At 34.0% G+C, this 21,228-nt stretch overlaps 2 protein-coding genes across 3 annotated transcripts in view; both read right to left on the bottom strand.

The window, feature by feature from the left end:
• Window positions 1–360: 360 nt before the first annotated feature.
• Window positions 361–1,404, bottom strand: LOC125060977 (glucose 1-dehydrogenase-like). Its single transcript, XM_047666106.1, has one exon. The coding sequence runs from the start codon at window positions 1,364–1,366 to the stop codon at window positions 596–598; it is 771 nt and encodes a 256-aa protein (XP_047522062.1). The 5' UTR covers window positions 1,367–1,404; the 3' UTR covers window positions 361–595.
• Window positions 1,405–8,509: 7,105 nt separating this feature from the next.
• LOC125060888 overlaps window positions 8,510–21,228 on the bottom strand; it is a 73,031-nt gene continuing 60,312 nt past the window's right edge. For both annotated transcript variants that reach the window (XM_047666005.1, XM_047666004.1), the window contains exons 3-5: window positions 16,207–16,325; window positions 10,400–10,493; window positions 8,510–8,785 (exon numbers count right to left, since the gene is read on the bottom strand). In XM_047666005.1, coding sequence (XP_047521961.1) covers window positions 8,624–8,785; window positions 10,400–10,493; window positions 16,207–16,325 — 375 coding nt within the window. In that variant the 3' untranslated portion in view covers window positions 8,510–8,623. The remainder of the gene's footprint in view (window positions 8,786–10,399; window positions 10,494–16,206; window positions 16,326–21,228) is intronic.

The raw sequence follows: 21,228 nt of genomic DNA, 5'->3' as shown, positions 1-21,228 counted from the left end.
TGCAGACCGCGGGATGTTTCTATCTCGGGCCTACATTTGATATTTGAGACATTCAAAACATTTTGTCTTCCATTGTCTGACTGAAGTATTCTTGCTTCTTATGTTTAGTAGAGTAAAATTTATAATCGTATTAACGTATGTTTATTTGAGGTACAAAACACATAACATTTTGTTTCTTATATACTAAATAATAAATGAGGGAGCGTTCAAGTATTACGTAACGTATTTTTATTCCTTTTGTAAAACGTTACGATGTGGGGCGGGGATTAAATTACGCGTTATTGTTAATATGTTTTTCGACTAACACCACATAATAGTAACTTAAGAGTCACTAGGTAGTCACGAAACGTTTTACTATACTTGGGTACAGTACTGTACTTGGGTACTGAAAAACGTTACGGCGAGGTACAGGGGGGGGGTCCAATAATCTCCAAAAATTGCGTTACGTAATACTTGAACGCTCCCCGATGGGTTTAATAACACATTGTGGGTCAAAGAGTCAGCGGAGTGTGTGTATGATGCGACGGCTACTACATATCATTTAACTGGTTCAACGGTCTATTTATGAAAGAAAAAAAACACACTTTTTTCAAAATTAGGCATTCGGATTCCCTAAAATTAATCCACAATCAATTACATGACTCGCTCCCGTGATAGAGTTGGCATCTTCACTGGCCAAAAACGAAATTAGCTTGGCCACATCATTGCTTTCTACAATTCTCTTTAAAGGTATAACTTCTGCTATTTTTTCAAGTTCTAGCTCGTTCTGTTCGTGGCTTAGCGAGTTTGCCTTGAACAGGTTCGTGTTAACTGGTCCTGGATTAACCATATTCACTCTCACTCCTTTCGGGCCAAGTTCCAAAGCTGTGCACTTGGTGAATATATCCATGGCTGCCTTCGTCATGGAATATGCCATCATACGGAGTATAGGCATCATGGAGACGACGCTTGATACATTTACAATGTTACCTTTGGTTTCCACCAAATAAGGTACAGCTTTCTGAGTAAGTAGATATGTTCCACGGATGTTTGTTGCCATCATTTTGTCGAAGTCCTTTATATCGCCTGTGATATCTGACATGATGAGGAATCCGGCGTTGTTAACAAGAACATCCAGCTTTCCATAGCGATCTATTGTTTCTACAATAATCCGTTGAACATCATCATCTATGCTGATGTCAGCTTTAATTGTAAGGGGTCTATTCCCTTTTAGTTCTTCACATTTTCCAGCAACGTTGTTAAGATTTTCCACGTTCCTGCCGACTAAGGATAAGTTGGCATTTAATGCAGCAAATCGAAGAGCACAAGAAGCACCAATGCCGCCGCTTGCACCAGTTATTAAGACAACCTTATTACTGAAGTCCATTCTGCTTAGCGTCAGGATAAAGAATGAGTAATTGGTGCTTGAATACTACGCTAATAATTGCGAATAGAATACAGAGGAGGATTTATATAGAGGTATATTTACTAATTAATTTTTATCATTAAGATTTTTTACTCTGCGATTACTGTAATCAGTGCCATAAGGAAGATGAATTTTATAATTGAAATAGTATAAATATTCTTTTTAATTAAATATATATATATTTTTCTTAAAAAATATATAAACTGATAATTTGTCTGTTGAGTTACCTGATCTTTGCGGGAGGCCACACTTTGGCATTGGCGGTTAGCTTCATATTTCAGTAACATATATGTATGATTCTATATTAGGTCTGATTTAATTCTCCAAACTACAATTGTTATATGTATACAATTTGTATACTGAGTAAATTTTGTTTTTTATTTATTTATAAGTTCTAAAACAACGTGTTATGTATAAAATTTTACAAAAATTTTGACATCACAAATTTTACACACATACATATCTATTATATTAGAAAATAAGAAAGCGAGCAAGGGACAAAAATTAAACAAGCAACCACAAAATAAAAATAAAAAATAACAATAACTAAAACCTGCAGTAGGTCTAGTAATTTTAATTTATACACTTAAGGTTAAATAAAACTCAATAAATAAATGAAATATTTATTACCTTACGAATTACTGAAGCATTTTATATTACATAGGTATGTACAATTTTGACACATTAAACATACAAGCTCCTAAATTGGCACATCAAAAAGTTAAACTAGTATACTAATTATTATTATAAAAGCTACTACAACCATACTTTAGCTCAGAATTTCTTCAATTCATAGTTTGAATAAGATTAAAAACTATTCAATCAATACACATTGTTAAAAATTGTTAATTGTCACATTGTTATAAAACGATAACATTTTCGTCTTCGTCCAATGTAAAGTACATTAAGAAAGTAAAACAATTGAATTGTATCGTCAATAATTGAAAACCAATTCATCTTTAAACTAAATTACCTTTAAAGTATAAAGAATATGCACAGCGGACCGATTATAAATGCGGAAACTGAGTCCACAATCCACAACCATAGGTATAAAAAATTTAGTTTTTTACATTCATTTTATAATCAATTAATCTTAACGTGTAAAATTATATTTTTCTTGAAACATGCATGTTTTTACAATATTCGTGAACACCTGATCGGACAGGTTGTTTGTGACCTTGAGAAACAAATGACTCTACTTAACATTGCGTTTTTTATTAATTCAACACTTCATTGCAAAATCCGTTTAATTACATTTAAATAATAAGGAGGACAAAGCGGCCTTATCGCTTTCATGTGATTAGTTCCAGGCCATTGATATAGACAACAATAGTTATATTTGAATACTCGTACGTGTTAGGTTTACATTTTTGCCACGCCATTTAATTTGATAATAAGAATACAGTAGCACTGTAACCTATACGGATCTTGGTCAGACTATTCGTTTTATAAACTAGTAATTTCCGGATTGCAAACACTTAAGCTGCCAGACCAAGAATTGTTTTGCTATATTTTAATCTTACATCCTCTGTACACAGCATGGAACAAACTGCAGTATTGGAAAGACAATTAACGGCCAATTACAATAACTGCTTCAATTGGATAAGTGATTCTTTGCCAGTTGCTGTCGCATTGTTTTTTATTGTGTTTTCTTATATTATCGCCCTTATAGTAAATTTCTTGGATATTAATAGAATATTAGTCGTGTCGTAATTCTCTTCCAATTTTATTAGCGAATATGATTTACATAGTTTAGGTTTTTTGTTATATATAGATATGATTACGTAAGTTATACTTTAATGGCTATCTCTCAGAAAGAGCAGTGTTAGAGAGGTCCTAGGTGAGATCGCCGGCTGTGCATCTATCGACTTTATATATGGCTAAGGAAACCATCGTGCGAAAACAGTTGACAGTGTGTATAAGGCCCAGAACACCTACTTGCCTATTAGAAAAAAATTAAAATGATTACATATAGTCAAATCTGAGGCCCAGACCAAAAAGGTTACTGTTATTTTTCTATAGGTTTGAAGCGCTTACAAATATTGAATTGGATTTAAACTATGAAATAGGAATAAATTAGAACTTAGTATTTACTTATTTAATTATAATTATGATAATTATTCATTGTTATAGGTTCGTGAGATCTAGACCTCGCAAGGCTAGACTTGGCGCGATTGACATACCAGTCCTACTTCCGATACACACTGTTAAAACGCATGATTAAGATGCATAATTAAGCAATAAACTTCTTGTCTTATGTATTTTCTCCATAAAATAATACAATTTAAATAACTAAAGATAATTCCGTATTCCATAACAAAAGTGTGTAGCAACCGTAAAACGATTCAATTTCCATATCTCTTTTCCGTCTAATTTCCACATTCTTTAAGCCTATTAAAGGACATGGCAATGACAAATAAAGGATACAAACTGTGTATAATAGTTGACACATCATCAAAATTCAACCAGATGTTTTCCAGGCCTAATCAGCCAGCCCATCTCCAGAGACTGGCCATGTATGAAGGAGAGATGGTCCATAAATGTATGCGCAAAGATGGGCTCTCGTACGGTGGGATGGACGTCCAAATTTCATGGGAGCGGTTGACTAATGACTGCGACAGATGACGTGAACTTCTAAATTTAGGGCTACTATTGAAATTTACTTTCGGGATTTCAACACAAGGCATTGTTTATGAAAATTTGATTACAGATAACCAATGCGACAAATAATTTGGCCTCTGTAACCTAACCTTGAAACGGAGGTCAATTTTGAAGTTGGTGATAATTATCATTGAAAGATTTAGAGAAGCGCGAAATATTAGGAGAATCTAAACATCTAGAATATCTAATAAGTATAATAATATAGTGGTGCTAAAATAAAATAAAATATGTTTATTATGGAACATAAGATACATGTATCACTTATTCCACGTCATTAAATTTGAAGGCATACCTACTCATCGGCAAAGAAGACAGAGGGTGTAGGCCGAGAGAAAAAGCCGGCGTAAAAAACTCTCGGTACTCTTTTAAAACAGCAAATCATCAAACAACACTTATTTAAAACAAATATCGCAAATTAATTAGAAGTAGCCTGTCTAGCACTAGTCCCAGGCCCTTTTATCAACTAGATAATCGTTGACTTTATAGTAAGCCTTTTTACACAGCTTTTCTTTAATACAAGGGCTACCCTTATGGGTCTTAATCAAATTTTAATTTTATAGAGAAGTAGGTGATCACCCTTGTCACACATCATCGGTTTTTGCGTCTTGCGGTTTCCTCACGATGTCTGCTTACACAGTAAGAAGTGCTGTAGCCGTGATTCGAGCGCACAACTGCTAGTATGAGGGTCGCATGCTTAAGAAACTACTAACGCTGCTCTTCTTATACCTAAATCTAATTGTAATAATTCTAAATTAACCAAAACCTTTGAATTGTGAAACTCGGGGTTCTCTCTTAGCGTAAACCTTACAGCCTTGCGATTCTGTAACTCACTTTTCGAACTCTCACAGCGGTTTAACAAAACGGTAGCGTAACAATAAACTATAAGCTCCTTCCTTATCAGAATGCCAAATCGAAAAATGACTGCTTCACGACTGATTTGAGCGCGACCGCCGCTGTGAGAGTTCGAAAAGTGAGTTACAGAATCGCCAGGCTGAAGAAGACGGACAACTGGAGATTTTACCAGTACAAATCTGAATAATCTATATCTATATAAGAAAAATGGTCTTCGTTTGAGGCTCCTTCACGCCTAATCGTATCGACATGAAACTACTGCCATTCGATGCGAAATTTTTCCTAGATGGTTTATGCTATATATTTTTTAAATTCCAACGTTCCTTCATTTTCTTATGGCTGTTTTACTTTTATGAAAATTTATACATACGGACATCACCGCGGAAACATTCGGGGAGGCTTCCTAGAACCTCAAACGTCAACATCTGTTAAAAACTCGATTTTCGAAAATTTTCAATTTTCTTAGCAGGAAGTTAAAAAGAAGAATAATAAAAATATGAAAAAAATAAATAATGAAACATAAAATTTTAGTTATTTCCTATTTTAATTCGCCCAGCGGGCGGGAAACGGCTAGTTTATAGATAAAAGTGGTTTAAAATATTCACTAAACATATTGTAGGATTAAAATACGAATTCTACCAAATGCTACAGATTTCTAGCGTTTACTTAGATGCTACACGGCAAAGAAGCCTTTCTTTGTACAAAACGTGTAAAAACACTGGAGGGAGTGCGATACTGGACGTTTGTGTTATCCTAGTTATAAATTTAATTAAATCCACAAATCCTAAAAGCAAACAACTATTTAGTGTTTCCTATTTGTCACTGTTTAAATCTTCAGTAAATATCAATGGATTATTTTTCCGATCCAAATATCGGCCAATAGAATTGCACCATTCGACGTCACGTGGTACAACCTACATGGTATTATACTGAAAATTTTTTGTGAAAATTTTCTCTGGTCGTTGCTTCAAGAAAAGTATTAAGTAGTTGTTTTATTCATTATGAAATTCTTATTTGTTAACTGTACATTTCGTCTCATGGTGCAATTCTATTGGCCGACATTTGGGTCGGAAAAATAATCCCCCGAATACCACTCGAGCTTCAAAATTATCTGGTATTTCCCTCAAGGTTCGTTGCAAACAAATATAGTCGTCATGACGACTATATTAATTGTTTGCAACGAACCTATCGGGAAATACCCGATAATTTTGAAGCTCTTGTGGTATTACATATGATTATTTAATACAGAAATCACTTATCAGTTTTATTACACTGTTTTGACTGGTTTCTTTCATACGTGAACTAAACAAATTAAATTAGTTCACAGTTTAATGAGACTGGTTTTTCTAATATTACTTTAATTAAACGCACGGTTTACGAATAACTTTCACAAAATCACTAGTTACATTACTTTCTACGTGAGTTTCTTACAAAATTCCAGCTCTACACAAAAGCATGTCTATTTATATAATTGGCAGTTTTCTGGCCTATATACTAACTCCATACCAATACCAATCTCTATACGTCACCAATTACCAATTTATACATTCCACTATTATACATTTACACAATTACAACACAAAGAATTTCTGATATTCTTTACCGCGAGTATTTTACGTTGTTTCACTCTTGTGTGAAGTCATATGTTAAAAGTTTATTTTAATATATTGACCAGTAAAGGTACATTGCCACAGAGACCAAACTTTTAAATGTATATTAATTTTCTAGTTTATTTTTAAGGTACGGTACGTAAAACGGGCCAACGGTTTTTGAAGTTATACTTCTTTAGGCGCGTTATGAAAAATTGATGAGAGTGAAATTTTACGATGCGCGCGCACCGTGACACAAAATTAACAGAATGAAGTTGCCCACGGAAGATGCTACGGCATTGGACATAATTTAAAAACAACATTCGAATAATAATAGAATTTACGTTACACTTAATGTAAGAGAATAATAATAAATATTTATTTATTTAATTTTTCAAATGTAAACTGAACTTTTTTGACTAAAATGACTCCTTTTCCAGTCTTTGATTATTTAATTGTAATTAATTATTTGCATGCAATCAAAAACTATTTTTAATAATGCCAAAGAAGTATAACTTCTTACGCGCGTACATAAGTACACGCACCCTTTTTTTATAAAAAAATTTTCTGTAACGACACAGTTTAGACATTACCACATACTTACTTGGTACAAGTTTTTAAATTTAGAATTACGTCATTTAAAGTGTTTGTTTTCGGTATTATGTACTACACTAACTTAAGTTATTCAACAGGTACATTTGACTCTGAATACAGCAGCAGTATAAACATACTAGCTTGCTCGACCTTAATATGTTAACATCGAAATTAGTGCAGCAGTGCAATAACAAACGCACCTATTAAGGGTCTAATTGAAGCAATCTAATACCTACGTTATATAAAAATAATTATCTACATATCACTACACCTACAGAGATTGAAATATTACGACTAGAAATGATCGGAAAGCCTTATTTTAAATCACAATATCGCTTGGCAATATAAAACCTTAACCTATTTCGATAGAATCACATTTCTACATAAAAATATTTTTGCTCTGTGGTTTTTTTGGCGGCAATTACGAAAACAGTTACGAAAAATCGAATAGAATGTAACGATATATTGTTGTAGGAAACTTCAGAACTATTTCGAACGAAAGCACATTCGCGAATTGCATTCTTTAGTAATTGTTTAGGGAATGTCTGGGGAAATCAAAAGACTATCGCATTGAAGTAAATATTAATTAAGAACTCATTCGTGCTAAGGATATCAAATGGTTTACGTAAAATGGGCCGATACAGAGGATCATGGTTATGTCCCTCCTTCGGAGAAAGAGTACAGCTGTATGACGGCAATTTGATATTGTTACATAATAGTTTGTGAAGCAGATTCTGTATGAAAACGATCAAATAGTTATTATACTAGTATAAAAACACAAACTTGTGATTCGTAAAACTTTAAATGTTCTGTGACGTGAATTTTGGATCCACCCTTCGTAAAGGAAAACTTATAGCGCCATTATTTTTTGTTTTTGGCCAATATTCTTAAAGTGAAAAACTAGGAGTTCATACAAATATTTTTGGTTAAAAGAATACTTCACCAATCACAGAGCAACAATAAATAATAAAATAATTTAAAGCCTTCTTTTGCTTTTTGCTGATGACTACGGTTTTAGGCTGAATTTAGTGTCACGCCGACCGCACGCGCACCGTCGGCGCTGATGGTCGAGATATATGAACTTCTAGGAAGCGTTTTTGAATGACGCGTAGCCATCAGCGCGCACGGTGGTCAGCGCCGATGGCTGCGCGGCCGTACGCGTCGCGCGTCGGCGCCGCGTAGCTGTCAGCGCTGACGATCGATAGAGCGCCTCTGCTTTCAGTGAGCGTTGTAGTGTCGAACGGACGTCGTCAGTGTGTACAGACATGGCAAATCGCGAAGTGGATACAGGTCGAGTAAGGCGGTCAGTACGATACTAAAACGAACCACGCTGAGCGTCAGCGCTGACGAACTACGCGCTGACCTATGAGCGCTGACGGTGAGCGTGAGACTAAATTCAGCCTTAATATATGATACAAAAATTATACTAGCTTATCATCGCCGAACCAGCTTAGTTTAAGCTCAAAAGTAAGCTTTGGAGTATGGCATAAGAAAATATGGTATATCACGGAACAACGCCGTGTTATGCGGTTTTCAAATGGTGTGTTTCGTGGTCGCACCGGCGTAGGACAGCGAAATGCGTCATTTGGAAGGTGTTTGTTGAGCGGCTGCCTCTCTCCAGGGTGCCTGTCATTGTGTAGCCCATGTTGAAGTCTGCCTGGGTAACGTTGGTTGTTAGGTATAGCTGCAAATAAAAGGAAAGCTGTATAATGTGTATAAATGTCTGCGGTTATGACGCGGTCTTAGTGTGTGTATAACCTCCTAATAATATCTAAAAACTAGATTCGTTTATGTCTACTTTAATAGGATAGGTATAATTAAGTTCTTTTAAAAAGTGGCAGCGCGGTGTGTCTATCACATAAAAATCTATTTAAAACTTCATTAAATTCAAATTAAAATCATTTATTCATTAAGGTACACTTATGAACGTCAATGAAGAAATTCATATGCTTCTAATTTTACATTTACTGTCAGTTCTCAAATCAAGGGCGTAGAACTCTAACACTAACACTCTTTTTAATCGGCAAGTTTTTGATTTAAAAAATGTTTGTAAGGAGCTGCAACTATTACACCATGTTCCACATGACATCTTTAAGTAATGAATAGTTAATTATTAATAAAAAAAACATTTGTCCTCTATCAGCAGTAGGCATGGTGAAATAGGAGCACGCACATACATTCTAGTGGGAACAACACGCAAATACATAGTTAACATAAGTAACATCATCTGATTAGTTATAATTTATTATATGAACGAAATTTTAATTGTTTTATCTTATAATCATGACCCTTTTCCTTGCTACTTAGTGATAATTGGTTAGCCAGTAAAGTACCCTAATAAACACTAAAGTAAATGGTACTCCAAGCCCATTGCGGTAATATTTTATTGCAATGGTGTATGGTAGGAGAATTCATAAAACTAATAACATCAGGAAGATTGCCTGAGTACACACATTTGTTTAGTGTTCTTAAATAATTACGCATTTTGGAGGAATAGAAAAAAGCATCTTAAATTGAGAAGACAAAACAAAACATTCGATGAAACAACATACGATGACATTCATAACAAACCAAAGGTAAGATAAAAGATGGTCACTTCAAAAATGGGCTGGACCTACTGGAAAGAGATATGTAGGACGACAAAAGAAACGATGGACAGTTGACGTAATATAACTAGCGGGGGATAACTGGATGAATGTTGCTCAAGACAGTGAAAAATGTAAAAATACGGCCTGTAATAATAGGGGCCATACAAATACTAGAACACTTATAAAACTAACCTTAATTTTTAGAACTATACTATAAGTTCTTTAGTTTTAGTCATAACTAATACTAAGAACTAAAAATTAACTGTAAACTAAACAATTATTGTATGGATTAATAAATTGAGCATGAATATTTTTTTTTATGTAAAAAGATTTTAAGCCAACGGGGAGAAGCCGTAAATGCAAACCAATCATAATTCAATCATAACAAATTAAATTATTCACATAAAGAATGATTTATTCAATACGCTGCCCCGAGAACTTCGTTTCACCTTAATATGTTTTTTTACTTAGACAACATTTTTCTTCCCATAAAACCAAAAAAAAAGAAGAAAAAAAAGGAAATGGTCAGATACAACAACATATTTTGCGAATAATTTTATTCAACTAAGTATTAAGCATTTATCACTATAAAGTGCAAACCCTTTGTCAGTCCAATTGACATTTCGTCAAATCATGGCGTTCATTTAGGATGCTTAATTTAATGTGGGCCCCATCTTTCATTTCACTAAGACATCGGAAAATAAAGCTACCTTGAAATCAGCATCGGTTCCAAGATGTTTGAAGGTTCCAACTATGTAGACTGCGTTCACGCCGCTGACCACCATTCTCGCTTGGGTGCTGTGTCTGCAAAGATAAAGATTGATAAGGCAACAAATTAGGCAGTGTTCTTCTCAAGTAAACTCAGCGTTCAGGGCCATATTCTGGTGATGTAAAAGGGAGATACAGCTTTAGAGTCGTAGGAAACGGCTCAAATATAGGAGTATCCAAGTTCGCTTTAGTTTTTGGAGACTCTTGTGCCGTGGGGTTCAAGTACACAGGCAGTAATAAAATATTTAAGTTAGCGCCTGGTAGATAGTACCGGTGACCCCAGAGCTGGTGCTTTGCTCGCTTTACGAATAAGTATATATGTCACCGTAAAATTGTAAACACCGTTAGATTGTAATCTATCTCGCGAGATTATAAACTGTCGAAAGATTGTGAACTTCAACGAACTGCTTACAATTTAACGTATTATTATTCGGTAAAATGTACTACACTAACTTAGTTATCATTCAAACTTCTTTGGTCAATTACAGATTAATTTTACTTCCCAACAATTTCATATAACTACCGAATAATACTACGTTAAATTGTAAGCAGTTCGTTGAAGTTCACAATCTTTCGACAGTTTATAATCTCGCGAGATAGATTACAATCTAACGGTGTTTACAATTTTACGTTAACATATATACAGCGAGGTAATGCTGCCAGGGTTATGGGTACACAGCTACAGGGACTTTTAAAATTTGTTCTAATTTTCATTTTATTATTTTTTATTATATACTGTTCATTCGATTGTTATGTTTATGTTCTGCTGGTAAGTGCTCTGTTTACTTCACAGACACAAAGGGAAGGGGGTAATTTTTTATTTTTATATAACAGGGGGGCAAGCGCCCATGGACACTCAAGTGGGTTGCCGGCTTTAAGAATTGGTATGCTCTGTTCTTAAAGGACCGTTAACAGTAAAAACACGATTCGTATCTTGTAATACCAATTTAAGAACATCATTCTGCTCACGTCCAGCACGTACACCTGACATAATAGCCCTCGTAACCGCCCCGAACATCTTAACACATCACAAATTAAAACCTTTGTTCCCTTCTGTACTTTGCACGTGTAATCGACCCATAATGTTTGCTTTCGAAATGTACGCTAAATTAGGTTCTATTCTAAGATTGTGTAAAGGAAATCTCAGGAAAAAGTCTTTATAATGTTAACGGTGTATTCAATATTATCCCTATTTTTAACCTTCTTTGTGTGATTATCATATAATTGCAACAAATGACGCACTTTATAATATGTTTAATAAATGACAGTGACACAAATGGCTGATTTACACAGGGTCAGTAGACAAGTCAGTCGCAGCGCCAATGTCGGCGCCGCGACTGACTTTAACTGTTTACATGAAGTAAGTAGTAGTGGTGCGTTTCTCACGATGACCATACGTGTGTGAAGTCAGTGGGAAAAATGAATTCGCGAAAACAACTGAAACGACGATTTAATTATTTGTTGAAAAATTTATTTATTTATTTACAATAGCATTTTTTATAAAGCCGTCCAGTTCTTGAAACCACTTGACTTTTGGGACATATATGTTCCCACTAGCGCCAGATCTGGTGGATTTTTGTATCATGTCGAGCTCTAAATAATATGTAGCCCCTATGGCTTTAATTTTATTTTTTACTTCAGTAGAAGTGAGCCCTTCGATTTGCATTTGTTGAGCCATATTTTGCAACGCTGTTGACCGCATTTCGTTATTGCGGTAATTTAGGGATTTAATATCCCAAAGGCACTCGTTTTCGCCATATTGCACCAATTTTAAGGTTTCGTCTTCGCTAAGCTTCATTTTTATCGCCAGCGAAAAAAACGTGGTCACTCTACAACGCAGCGGCAGTGACTAACCACGCACTGATTTGTCTGTTTACACGGGGTTTATTTGGCTGGCGCGGGGGTGCGCGGGTGGCGGGGGGCGCCAACTGACTTTAAAATATTCGTGTCCGAATATTCAAGTCAGCGCTGACTTCAAGCCACTGTACTGACTTCAAATCAGTTTACACAGGGTTTTTTTCGGGTCAGCACTGACTTGCCTCGAATTTGTAGTCAGTAACTGACCCTGTGTAAATCAGCTCAAATGTTTGATATTCGTGACTATACAAAAAAGGGACTTTGCACTGTAAGGCGTGCAATTCTGTATCTATGGCTTATTGCAAATGGCGCCGTTTTTTTTATTTCTAAAAAAACTAACCTTAGAAATATATAAATAAACGGCATTTAAATGTAAGCTGTTAAATTGTGCGTTTGAATATCAGATTAACAAGAAAATAGCATACTTTTATATACAATAAGTTATATAATCTTTAATTAGTGGTAAGAGTTAGACCAAAAACTTAAATAGCTATTTTATTGTGTACCTACAACATTATTTATATATTAGTATTATACTACATTTAATAAGGGGCTTTAACCTCTATTCATGCTATTTTAATAATGCATAAGCTTCACTATTTCCTTTGCACTACCGTAAGTACTCAGAACTTGCAGGATAGAGGAAATGAGCTTAAACTGAAATTGCTACAGAGAAAACCTTATACTGTTACTGTAACTTAACACTGTACCACAATTTTATTTGTGAAAGTTCTTTATTAAAACACTTATGGTATTGCATTTTAAATTCTAGAGAAACCTAGTTTCTGATTAGTTTTATTATCGTTTTAAGGCTTTATTATTGTCACTATTTAGCGCTTTATTAATGGAATACTTAATGAAAGAAATATTCAGTTATGAAATTTCATTGAATTAAACTAAAAGTTATATAATAATGATGATAATAAATCGGGCTGTATTTGTCTGTTGTTAAGATTAAGTGAAGTCTTGTTTAAACGTGTTTTTCGTGTCAATGTAAAAGCAGCTCCATCATCCGTGATTGATCTTTTATATAATTAAGTCTTCATACATTTTATTCTCTAACAGGCCTAAATATTGTTTCTCAATAATTATTTTATTCCGTAGATCATTATTTGTAAAGTTATTTGTTTCAGGCGCCATTCTTAAGATATCCTATGAAACTTTATCGCTACCCGTCCAAATAATAAAATAAACAATGAAAAGTGTTTTTCTTTTCTTGTTAATTTTAATTAATAGATCACACACACTGCATACTAAAATTTGAGTCAAATCATTATTTAAATAGTTTCCTCAAATCTCCAGCCCTTAAACGCCCAAATAATAAAAGCAAACAATGAAAAGTGTATTTCTTTTCTTGTTAATTTTAATTAATAGACCACACACACTGTATACTAAAATTTGAGTCAAATCATTATTTAAATAGTTTCAAATCTCCAGCCCTTAAACGTCCAAATAATAAAATAAACAATAAAAAGTGTTTTTCTTTTCTTGTTAATTTTATTTAATAGATCACACACACTGTATACTAAAATTTGAGTCAAATCATTATTTAAATAGTTTCCGCAAATCTCCAGCCCTTAAACGCCCAAATAATAAAAGCGAATAATGAAAGTCAAAATTATAATTGGATAGAATAAGATCTGTATTATCATGAAATACGGGTCGTTTAGGCAAAACAGCAGTAATCGTTAGCGCTAACAGTGCCACTTTAATCCTCCTATCGTTTCGAATCTTTTCCCCTAACGATACTATTAAGGTTGAGGGAAATTGAAATCACCTCTAATGCTACAAGCCAAATCGCCATATTAATGACACGATAGTTGGCGTGTATTATTTTAGTTTAGCTTTTAAATGTGTTAAAGTTATGAGTACGTTTGTGTGTTCTCAAATTTGTCGTAAACTAAAAGTCCCTATATCATTATAGTCTCGTCTCGGTATATTCCAGTTTAGGAAGCAATTTTAGCTCAAATTATGTTTAGTAGTTTATGAAAGAATCGACGTATTTCTGCAGTATAATATAGGTAATGTAATTTTATTATAGGTAAATTATGTTTACAGTTGTTTGAAGTTGATTTAATTTTATAAAACTACTAGTTGACCCGGCAAACGTTGTTTTGCCATGTATATTATTTCTAGGAAACATTTTTTTAGTTCAATAAAAATAACTATCTACTATACTATATAAAAGTAAAAGTATCATAAAAAAATAAAAACAAAAAAAATGTCTAAAAAATAAAAACAAAATTTTTGGGGTGGACACCTCTAATCACTTAGGGATTTGAAAGTTAGATAGCAACCGATTTTCAGACTTACTGAATATGCATAAAAATTTCGTAAAAATCGGTCGAGCCGTTTCGGAGGAGTATGGGAACGAACATTGTGACACGAGAATTTTATATATTAGATTTTAATGACATATCATATCATAAGGGCAGAGTTCTTTTATTCAGATTTATAATTTAGCGTATTTCAATATTACTTACATTTTTTATGGTGGAACGTGCTACGCTTGTATGTCACAATATTGTTCAGTAAATAATTTGGAAAGATATTTGAGGTAATTTTTAAAAACTATTTTTTATTATTGTTAGAATAACATTAATTTAAGTTGTGAGTTATTTCTTATATGGTGTTTTACAATGCAATTCAAATTTCTATTCTCTACAAGTTTGAATTACTGGTAAAGTTATAGTTAGAAGCCAAAACCAATAACATTCTACACTTTTTGGCGGGAACATGATTTTTGTTGGCGTCATGTTGGCGCCACGTCTCAGAACCTTTATATTCGAAATTTGAATAATGACATGCAATTACCACAGAATATCAACGTAAGGAAACAGATAAGGTTTAGAAACTTTAAAAAGTGTATATTTTAGTGTGAATTCTAATTTTAAAATGTTTGAATTTCCGTTATTTGTACTTAGTAAATCCTATCAGTGTAGGAGTTCATTATAAATAAGGTATTTTGTTGCATTAAAGTAGGTAATATAAGACTTAGCAAAATAAGAACTAGGGTAAATTATAAATCGAACTCTGTTTTGTAAAATCCAATTTATTGCATTAGAATTCACAATCCCAGCAGTTTCAGCGTATTATATACAAATGTTACAAATGATACATTTATATTAGTTAAGGGACTTTCTGTAATTATTAATTCACAACAAACGCCATATCGTTTTAATCAGAAATTTATTATAATAGCTAGGTAATTCGGGATTTCTCGTCCCATTTAAGACCCGTCTTCTTTAATTACGTGATGCTAATGTTTTACTTAAACCTAAATGTTGATAGACGGTTTCCTTTTAAAGCGAATAATATTTTTGTTTTTTGTAATAAATTTCGGAATTTAAATTAAGAACGCTAACGCGAAAGCTGTTTTGCGTAATGTTTTACAGAGGTGAATGTATTATTTAATGTCTTTGACCAATACACTTGTAACCAGGTCATGAAAATAAAAAAGTAATACTTCAAATGAGCAGTGTTGGCCTAGTGAGTGCGTTGCCTTAAGAGTGCGATTCTATTCCCAGAGGTCGTAGGTTCGATCCTCGACTGCACACCAATGGAATTTCTTTCTATGTACGCATTTAAAATTTGCTTGAACGGTGAAACACCGGTGAACTTGAAAACAACGAGAGGAGACCGGCTTGCCTTAGACCCGAAGGCATGTGTCAGGCCCAGGAGGCTGATCACCTACTTGCCTATTAGATTGACAAAAAATCATGAAACAGATACAGAAATCTGAGGCCCAGACATAAAAAGATTGTAGCGCCATTATTATTATAGTATTCATTAAAGTTTTATTCTGTGCCCGTGTGTGTGTGTGTGAAGAGACTTATATACTAAGGTCTAGGATCTCATGTTTAGGGGATTAATGAATATAAAAACAATTTACCTTCTCGTTCCAGCAACTTCCACGACCTTGCATCTAGACCGGCGCCACCAACAGGGCTGCAGCGTCCAATAAGATGAAGAGGCACTCCTCGCCCACCCTTCTTCAGGGAATAGTAGGACCTGTAGACAATTGACATGATGTTAGTTCTGGTTGATACCAGATGCTTTGCTGATGAATTAGAGAATTATCACTAAATAAATTCAAAGCTTTTCTTCACATTATTTTGACTGCAGAACCTGCTTCTAATTGCAGACTCCACTTCAATCACAAGTCAAAGAGATACCGATCTATGGTTTATATGCCTGTGTAACTTGGAGATCCGGGGTTCGATTCCCAGCGTAACTATTTCACTTGGGAATACATAGATGGATTTATTTAAGATATAGGTGAGAAAGATGCTTTGAAAATCGTTTTTAATACTTATTTATTTACATAAATATATATTTATTTTTAGCTATATATAATGCGATATCCTTTAAATTGTAGCTTTGAAGTACACGCAGCGTTTGGACACCATGGCCTCTATTGTCAAAAGAGCGCAGGTCGTTTTTCTCGCCACGCCGCACATAACGACATCAAACGCCGCTCTCTTACCTTCGTCAATCTTCCAGCTATTTTGGAGCCAACAGGCATCGCTACAGACAATGGCAAGCGGCCGTATGGGATGTCGTTGATCCCTTGGAGGATGGCACAGCTTTGGTATCAGATTCTACTTGTGTCTCACCTCCCTCGGACTAGGAAAAAGCTCTGCGGCTTGCCGTAAAATAATAAATGGCTCAAATATAAGAAAGAGTCTTTCCTCCAACCACGATTTTGTTCTCAGGCGCTAATTAAAGATTTAAGTTGGCGTCTGGTAGATAGTACCGGTGACTCCAGAGCTGCTGCTTTCATCGCTCAACAAATAAGTATCGCAATTCAGCGAGGAAATGCTGCCAGCATTAAAGGTATATTTTTAAATATGTTCTAATTTTTTTATTAATTAATTTTTAATAATTATTATTATACACGTATGTTAAGAAAATAATGTAAATACTGTAAATGTGTGTTATAAAATAATATATTTTAGCAAAATAATTGACGTTAGACATCCAAACTGAATACTCAAAATTATTTCCAATTATATTGTAAAGTCCATTAGCGTTATGTTAAGAATAAACTTCAATCGAAGCCCGGAGCGTCTCACGAAGCGGAGAGAAAATTTGCTAAATTAGAAAAGTTCGAAAGCGTTTCGCGGGTTGAAAAATAGCTTTTTGACTAAAACTAATATTGCCAGAAACAAAACAGTGGAAGTTCTTAACCGCGGGCGGGTTATCCTTTTGGCAACGTCAGCGGTAACGGAATATTGCCTAGTACTCGATTGGCTTTCGACATTCTCCAACCCCGAGATGAGCAATTTATTTTTTTAAAGTTGAGTCACGATGTAACGGCCATTTTAAGTTCAATGTAACTATAATGTACTAATAATAGCGGCAGTAAGTAGGATGCTTATGAATTCAGCTTACACTTAATTAAACTAACCTTACTAATTCTTTAAGGAAGTATTTATCTAATATCTATCTATCTAAGGAAATAAACTATTATTTTTAAATCGTAAATTAACGCGAAGAAAATAAAAATACCTAGTAGTTTTTATTTTCGGTATGTATTTTTCTTACTTTCTAAGCCTGGAAGATATTCTTAACGATCAGGTCGCCTCCTTAATAATGTATGTAATCTGATTGTATATGAACTTTTAGTTTTTTATGTTATAGGAGGCAAACGGGCAGGAGGCTCAGCTGATGTTAAGTGATACAGCCGCCCATGGACACTCGCACTGCCAGAAGGCTCGCAAGTGCGGTGCCGGACTTTCAAGATTTGGTACGCTATTTTCTTGAAGGACCCTTAGTCGAATTGGTTCGGAAATACTTCAGTGGGCAGCTGGTTCCACATAGTGGTTGTGCGCGGCAAAAACTGCCTTAGAAAACGCTCAGTTGTGAAACGACGGACGTCGAGGTGATATGGATGGTATTTCGTCGAGGTGATATGGATGGTATTTCGTCGAGTTGATATGGATGGTATTTCGTCGAGTTGATATGGATGGTATTTCGTCGAGGTGATATGGATGGTATTTCGTCGAGTTGATATGGATGGTATTTCGTCGAGGTGATATGGATGTTATTTAAACTAGTGCAACTAAGTGTAAAAAATAATAAAACGAAGTATAAATAATTTTATACTTTATTTTGTGTTTATCATTAATTTGAGCAAACTGCACCATCTTGTGTCCGTCATCGTACAGTGGTTAGAAAGGAAACTTAACTTGATTTGACAAACGGAAACCATACCTAACGCAACATAATATTTTGAGAATAACAATCTGTAATTCAACAATTTCTAATTCTCGTTACGTTCCACAACATTTATCAATTGTTGACTTAGTCTCACGAATGTCTCAAGCCGACCATCTCATCTTGGTTCAAGTATAAGAAGCCTTCAATATTGCGGTATTTTCAAAGGCTCTGGATGAAAACGGTTTCACGTTGAGTGAACACACTAATGATTAGGTTCCTGTCTGTACGTATGTCAGGATGCAGGTATTGTCCCCTTGGACTCGTTAAACGAGCTTAAAAGCTTTTCGCTGTATTGCTTAAAATGCAGTGCATTTTTTACGTTTTAAAAATTGGAATTATTTCGATTCAAAGTACGCAAGTACAAATAGATTGTTAATTATTAAAATAATTATGTAAAGTTGTTAATAGGTTGTATTGTTAGTTTGGCAGCACTTGGGTTACTCGGGCTTAAGTAATAGAAATAATAATAGTTGTATAGCTATTATTATTACTAAGTTAATTTCTCTTAAAAATCCTCCACCTTATGGGACAAGATACACAAAATTGTTCCATGTGCCTCGTACGAACTCGTATTACCTGCAAAATTCGCTAATGTTTCTAGGTTTAATGGTTTTAGCTAACTATGACACTAATTATGAGGATATAAGGAGGGAGGGAGCTTGTAGTTTATTGTTTATCAGAATGCCAAATACTACCTATATATACTATGTATACTTTTTGTAGGGTTGCTTGATGGTTCAAGATTATTCTAGTGGTATCCTTCATGGATAGTTTCCATTTGGTAGATAACTTTTTTTTTTTGAGACAAGAAGGTTTCCTCGAAGATTATTAATCTTTGCCGTACTAGACCAGTGCCGATAATTTTTGAAACCAAAAAAAATTACAGTAGGATGAAACCCATTAGAAATGGAGGGGAATATGATCAAAATGAAAGGAAAAATAAATTACGGTCGATCTGAGGTCGGGAAGGGGTAGGGGGGGTAGTTTTAAGGGTAAAAAACGGTTTATCTCGATTTCCGGCAAAACTAAAAGTCCTATCGAAGAAAGTTAAATGGCAAAGTTGTAGGTAATAAAAAGATCTAAAACTTTTGTATTCACACATTTTTCACATAACCTCAAAATTTACGTGAAAAATTCAAAAAAACCAAGTTTTTGGTTTTTAATTTTTATCTTTTACAAAAATATTTTTTTTTTAACGAAATTTGGTGAAAACTTACCTTTCTATGTCCCAAATACGCTGTAATTTATTTGATTAAAAATATTTATTTGTTCACCTTATTTTGAATTAATATCGAAAAAACACCCTAATTTTCAATCGAAAATTCTGACGTCAAAATTTCAGCTTTTTTCAAAAAGTTGGTGTGCTTTCAGTTCGTTGAAATCTCTACTTTCCTATGGTAAAAAAATATATATATATTACCATAGTAAATCTTCTCAGAATATGCAAAAAATCGTATGCAGTAACGCCCAGACTTGTCATCCCCTTCCCTACTTCTCTATGAATCTTCTTTAAATTATAATCAGATGCCTATTTATTACTATTTTAAGATAACTTATATATACCTGAGTGACCTAAAAAAAATTTTTAGCCTTTAGATGGGCTAAAATTTTCGTATTTCATAGAGAAGTAAGGAAGGGGATGACAGGTCTGGGCGTTACTGCATACGATTTTTGGCGTTTTCTGAGAAGATTTACTATGGTAATATATATATATTTTTTTACCATAGGAAAGTAGAGATTTCAACGAACTGAAAGCACACCAACTTTTTGAAAAAGATGAAATTTTGACGTCAGAATTTTCGATTGAAAATTAGGGTGTTTTTTCGATATTAATACAAAATAAGGTTAACAAATAAATATTTTTAATCAAATAAATTACAGTGTATTTAGGACATAGAAAGGTAAGTTTTCACCAAATTTCGTTAAAAAAAAAATACTTTTGTTAAAGATAAAAATAAAAAACCAAAAACTTGGTTTTTTGAATTTTCACATTAATTTTGAGGTTATGTGAAAAATGTGTGAATACAAAAGTTTTAGATCTTTTTATTACCTACAACTTTGCCATTTAACTTTCTTCGATAGGACTTTTAGTTTTGCCGGAAATCGAGATAAACCGTTTTTTACCCTTAAAACTCCCCCCCTACCCCTTCCCGACCTCAGATCGACCGTAATTTATTTTTCCTTTGATTTTGATCATATTCCCCTCCATTTCTAATGGGTTTCATCCTACTGTAATTTTTTTCACTTTTTATTTATTTTAAAGGCTATCTGCACTGGTCTATACGGGTAAATTGTGCACTCAGTGTTTAACGTCACTTTGCACCACTTGACCAACACTCTAAATTAAAATTATTTTATTAAGAAAATGGAGACACACTGGAGAAAAGTAGATGCCAGAATAATCTTTTTTGTAAACGCTCGACTCTTCTTAATTATCCAAATCATCACACGATTACGACGAAGCTTGTGGTGCAATACCTTTAATAAGCACATTCGGAACATGCTTTATACTTTATATATTAAAAAGGCTCTTAAATCACCAAATATAGTATATATAATAATTTAAAAAAATATGTTTACTATGGAATATAAGACACAGGTATCACTCATTTCACGTCATTAAATTTCAGTCGGAATCCCTACTCATCGGTAAAGAAGACAGAGGGTGTAGGCCGAGAGAAAAATTCGGCTA

The sequence above is a fragment of the Pieris napi genome, chromosome 22, assembly GCF_905475465.1.
Source record: "Pieris napi chromosome 22, ilPieNapi1.2, whole genome shotgun sequence".
Taxonomy (NCBI): domain Eukaryota; kingdom Metazoa; phylum Arthropoda; class Insecta; order Lepidoptera; family Pieridae; genus Pieris; species Pieris napi.
This window is presented reverse-complemented; position numbering and strand designations above follow the sequence as displayed.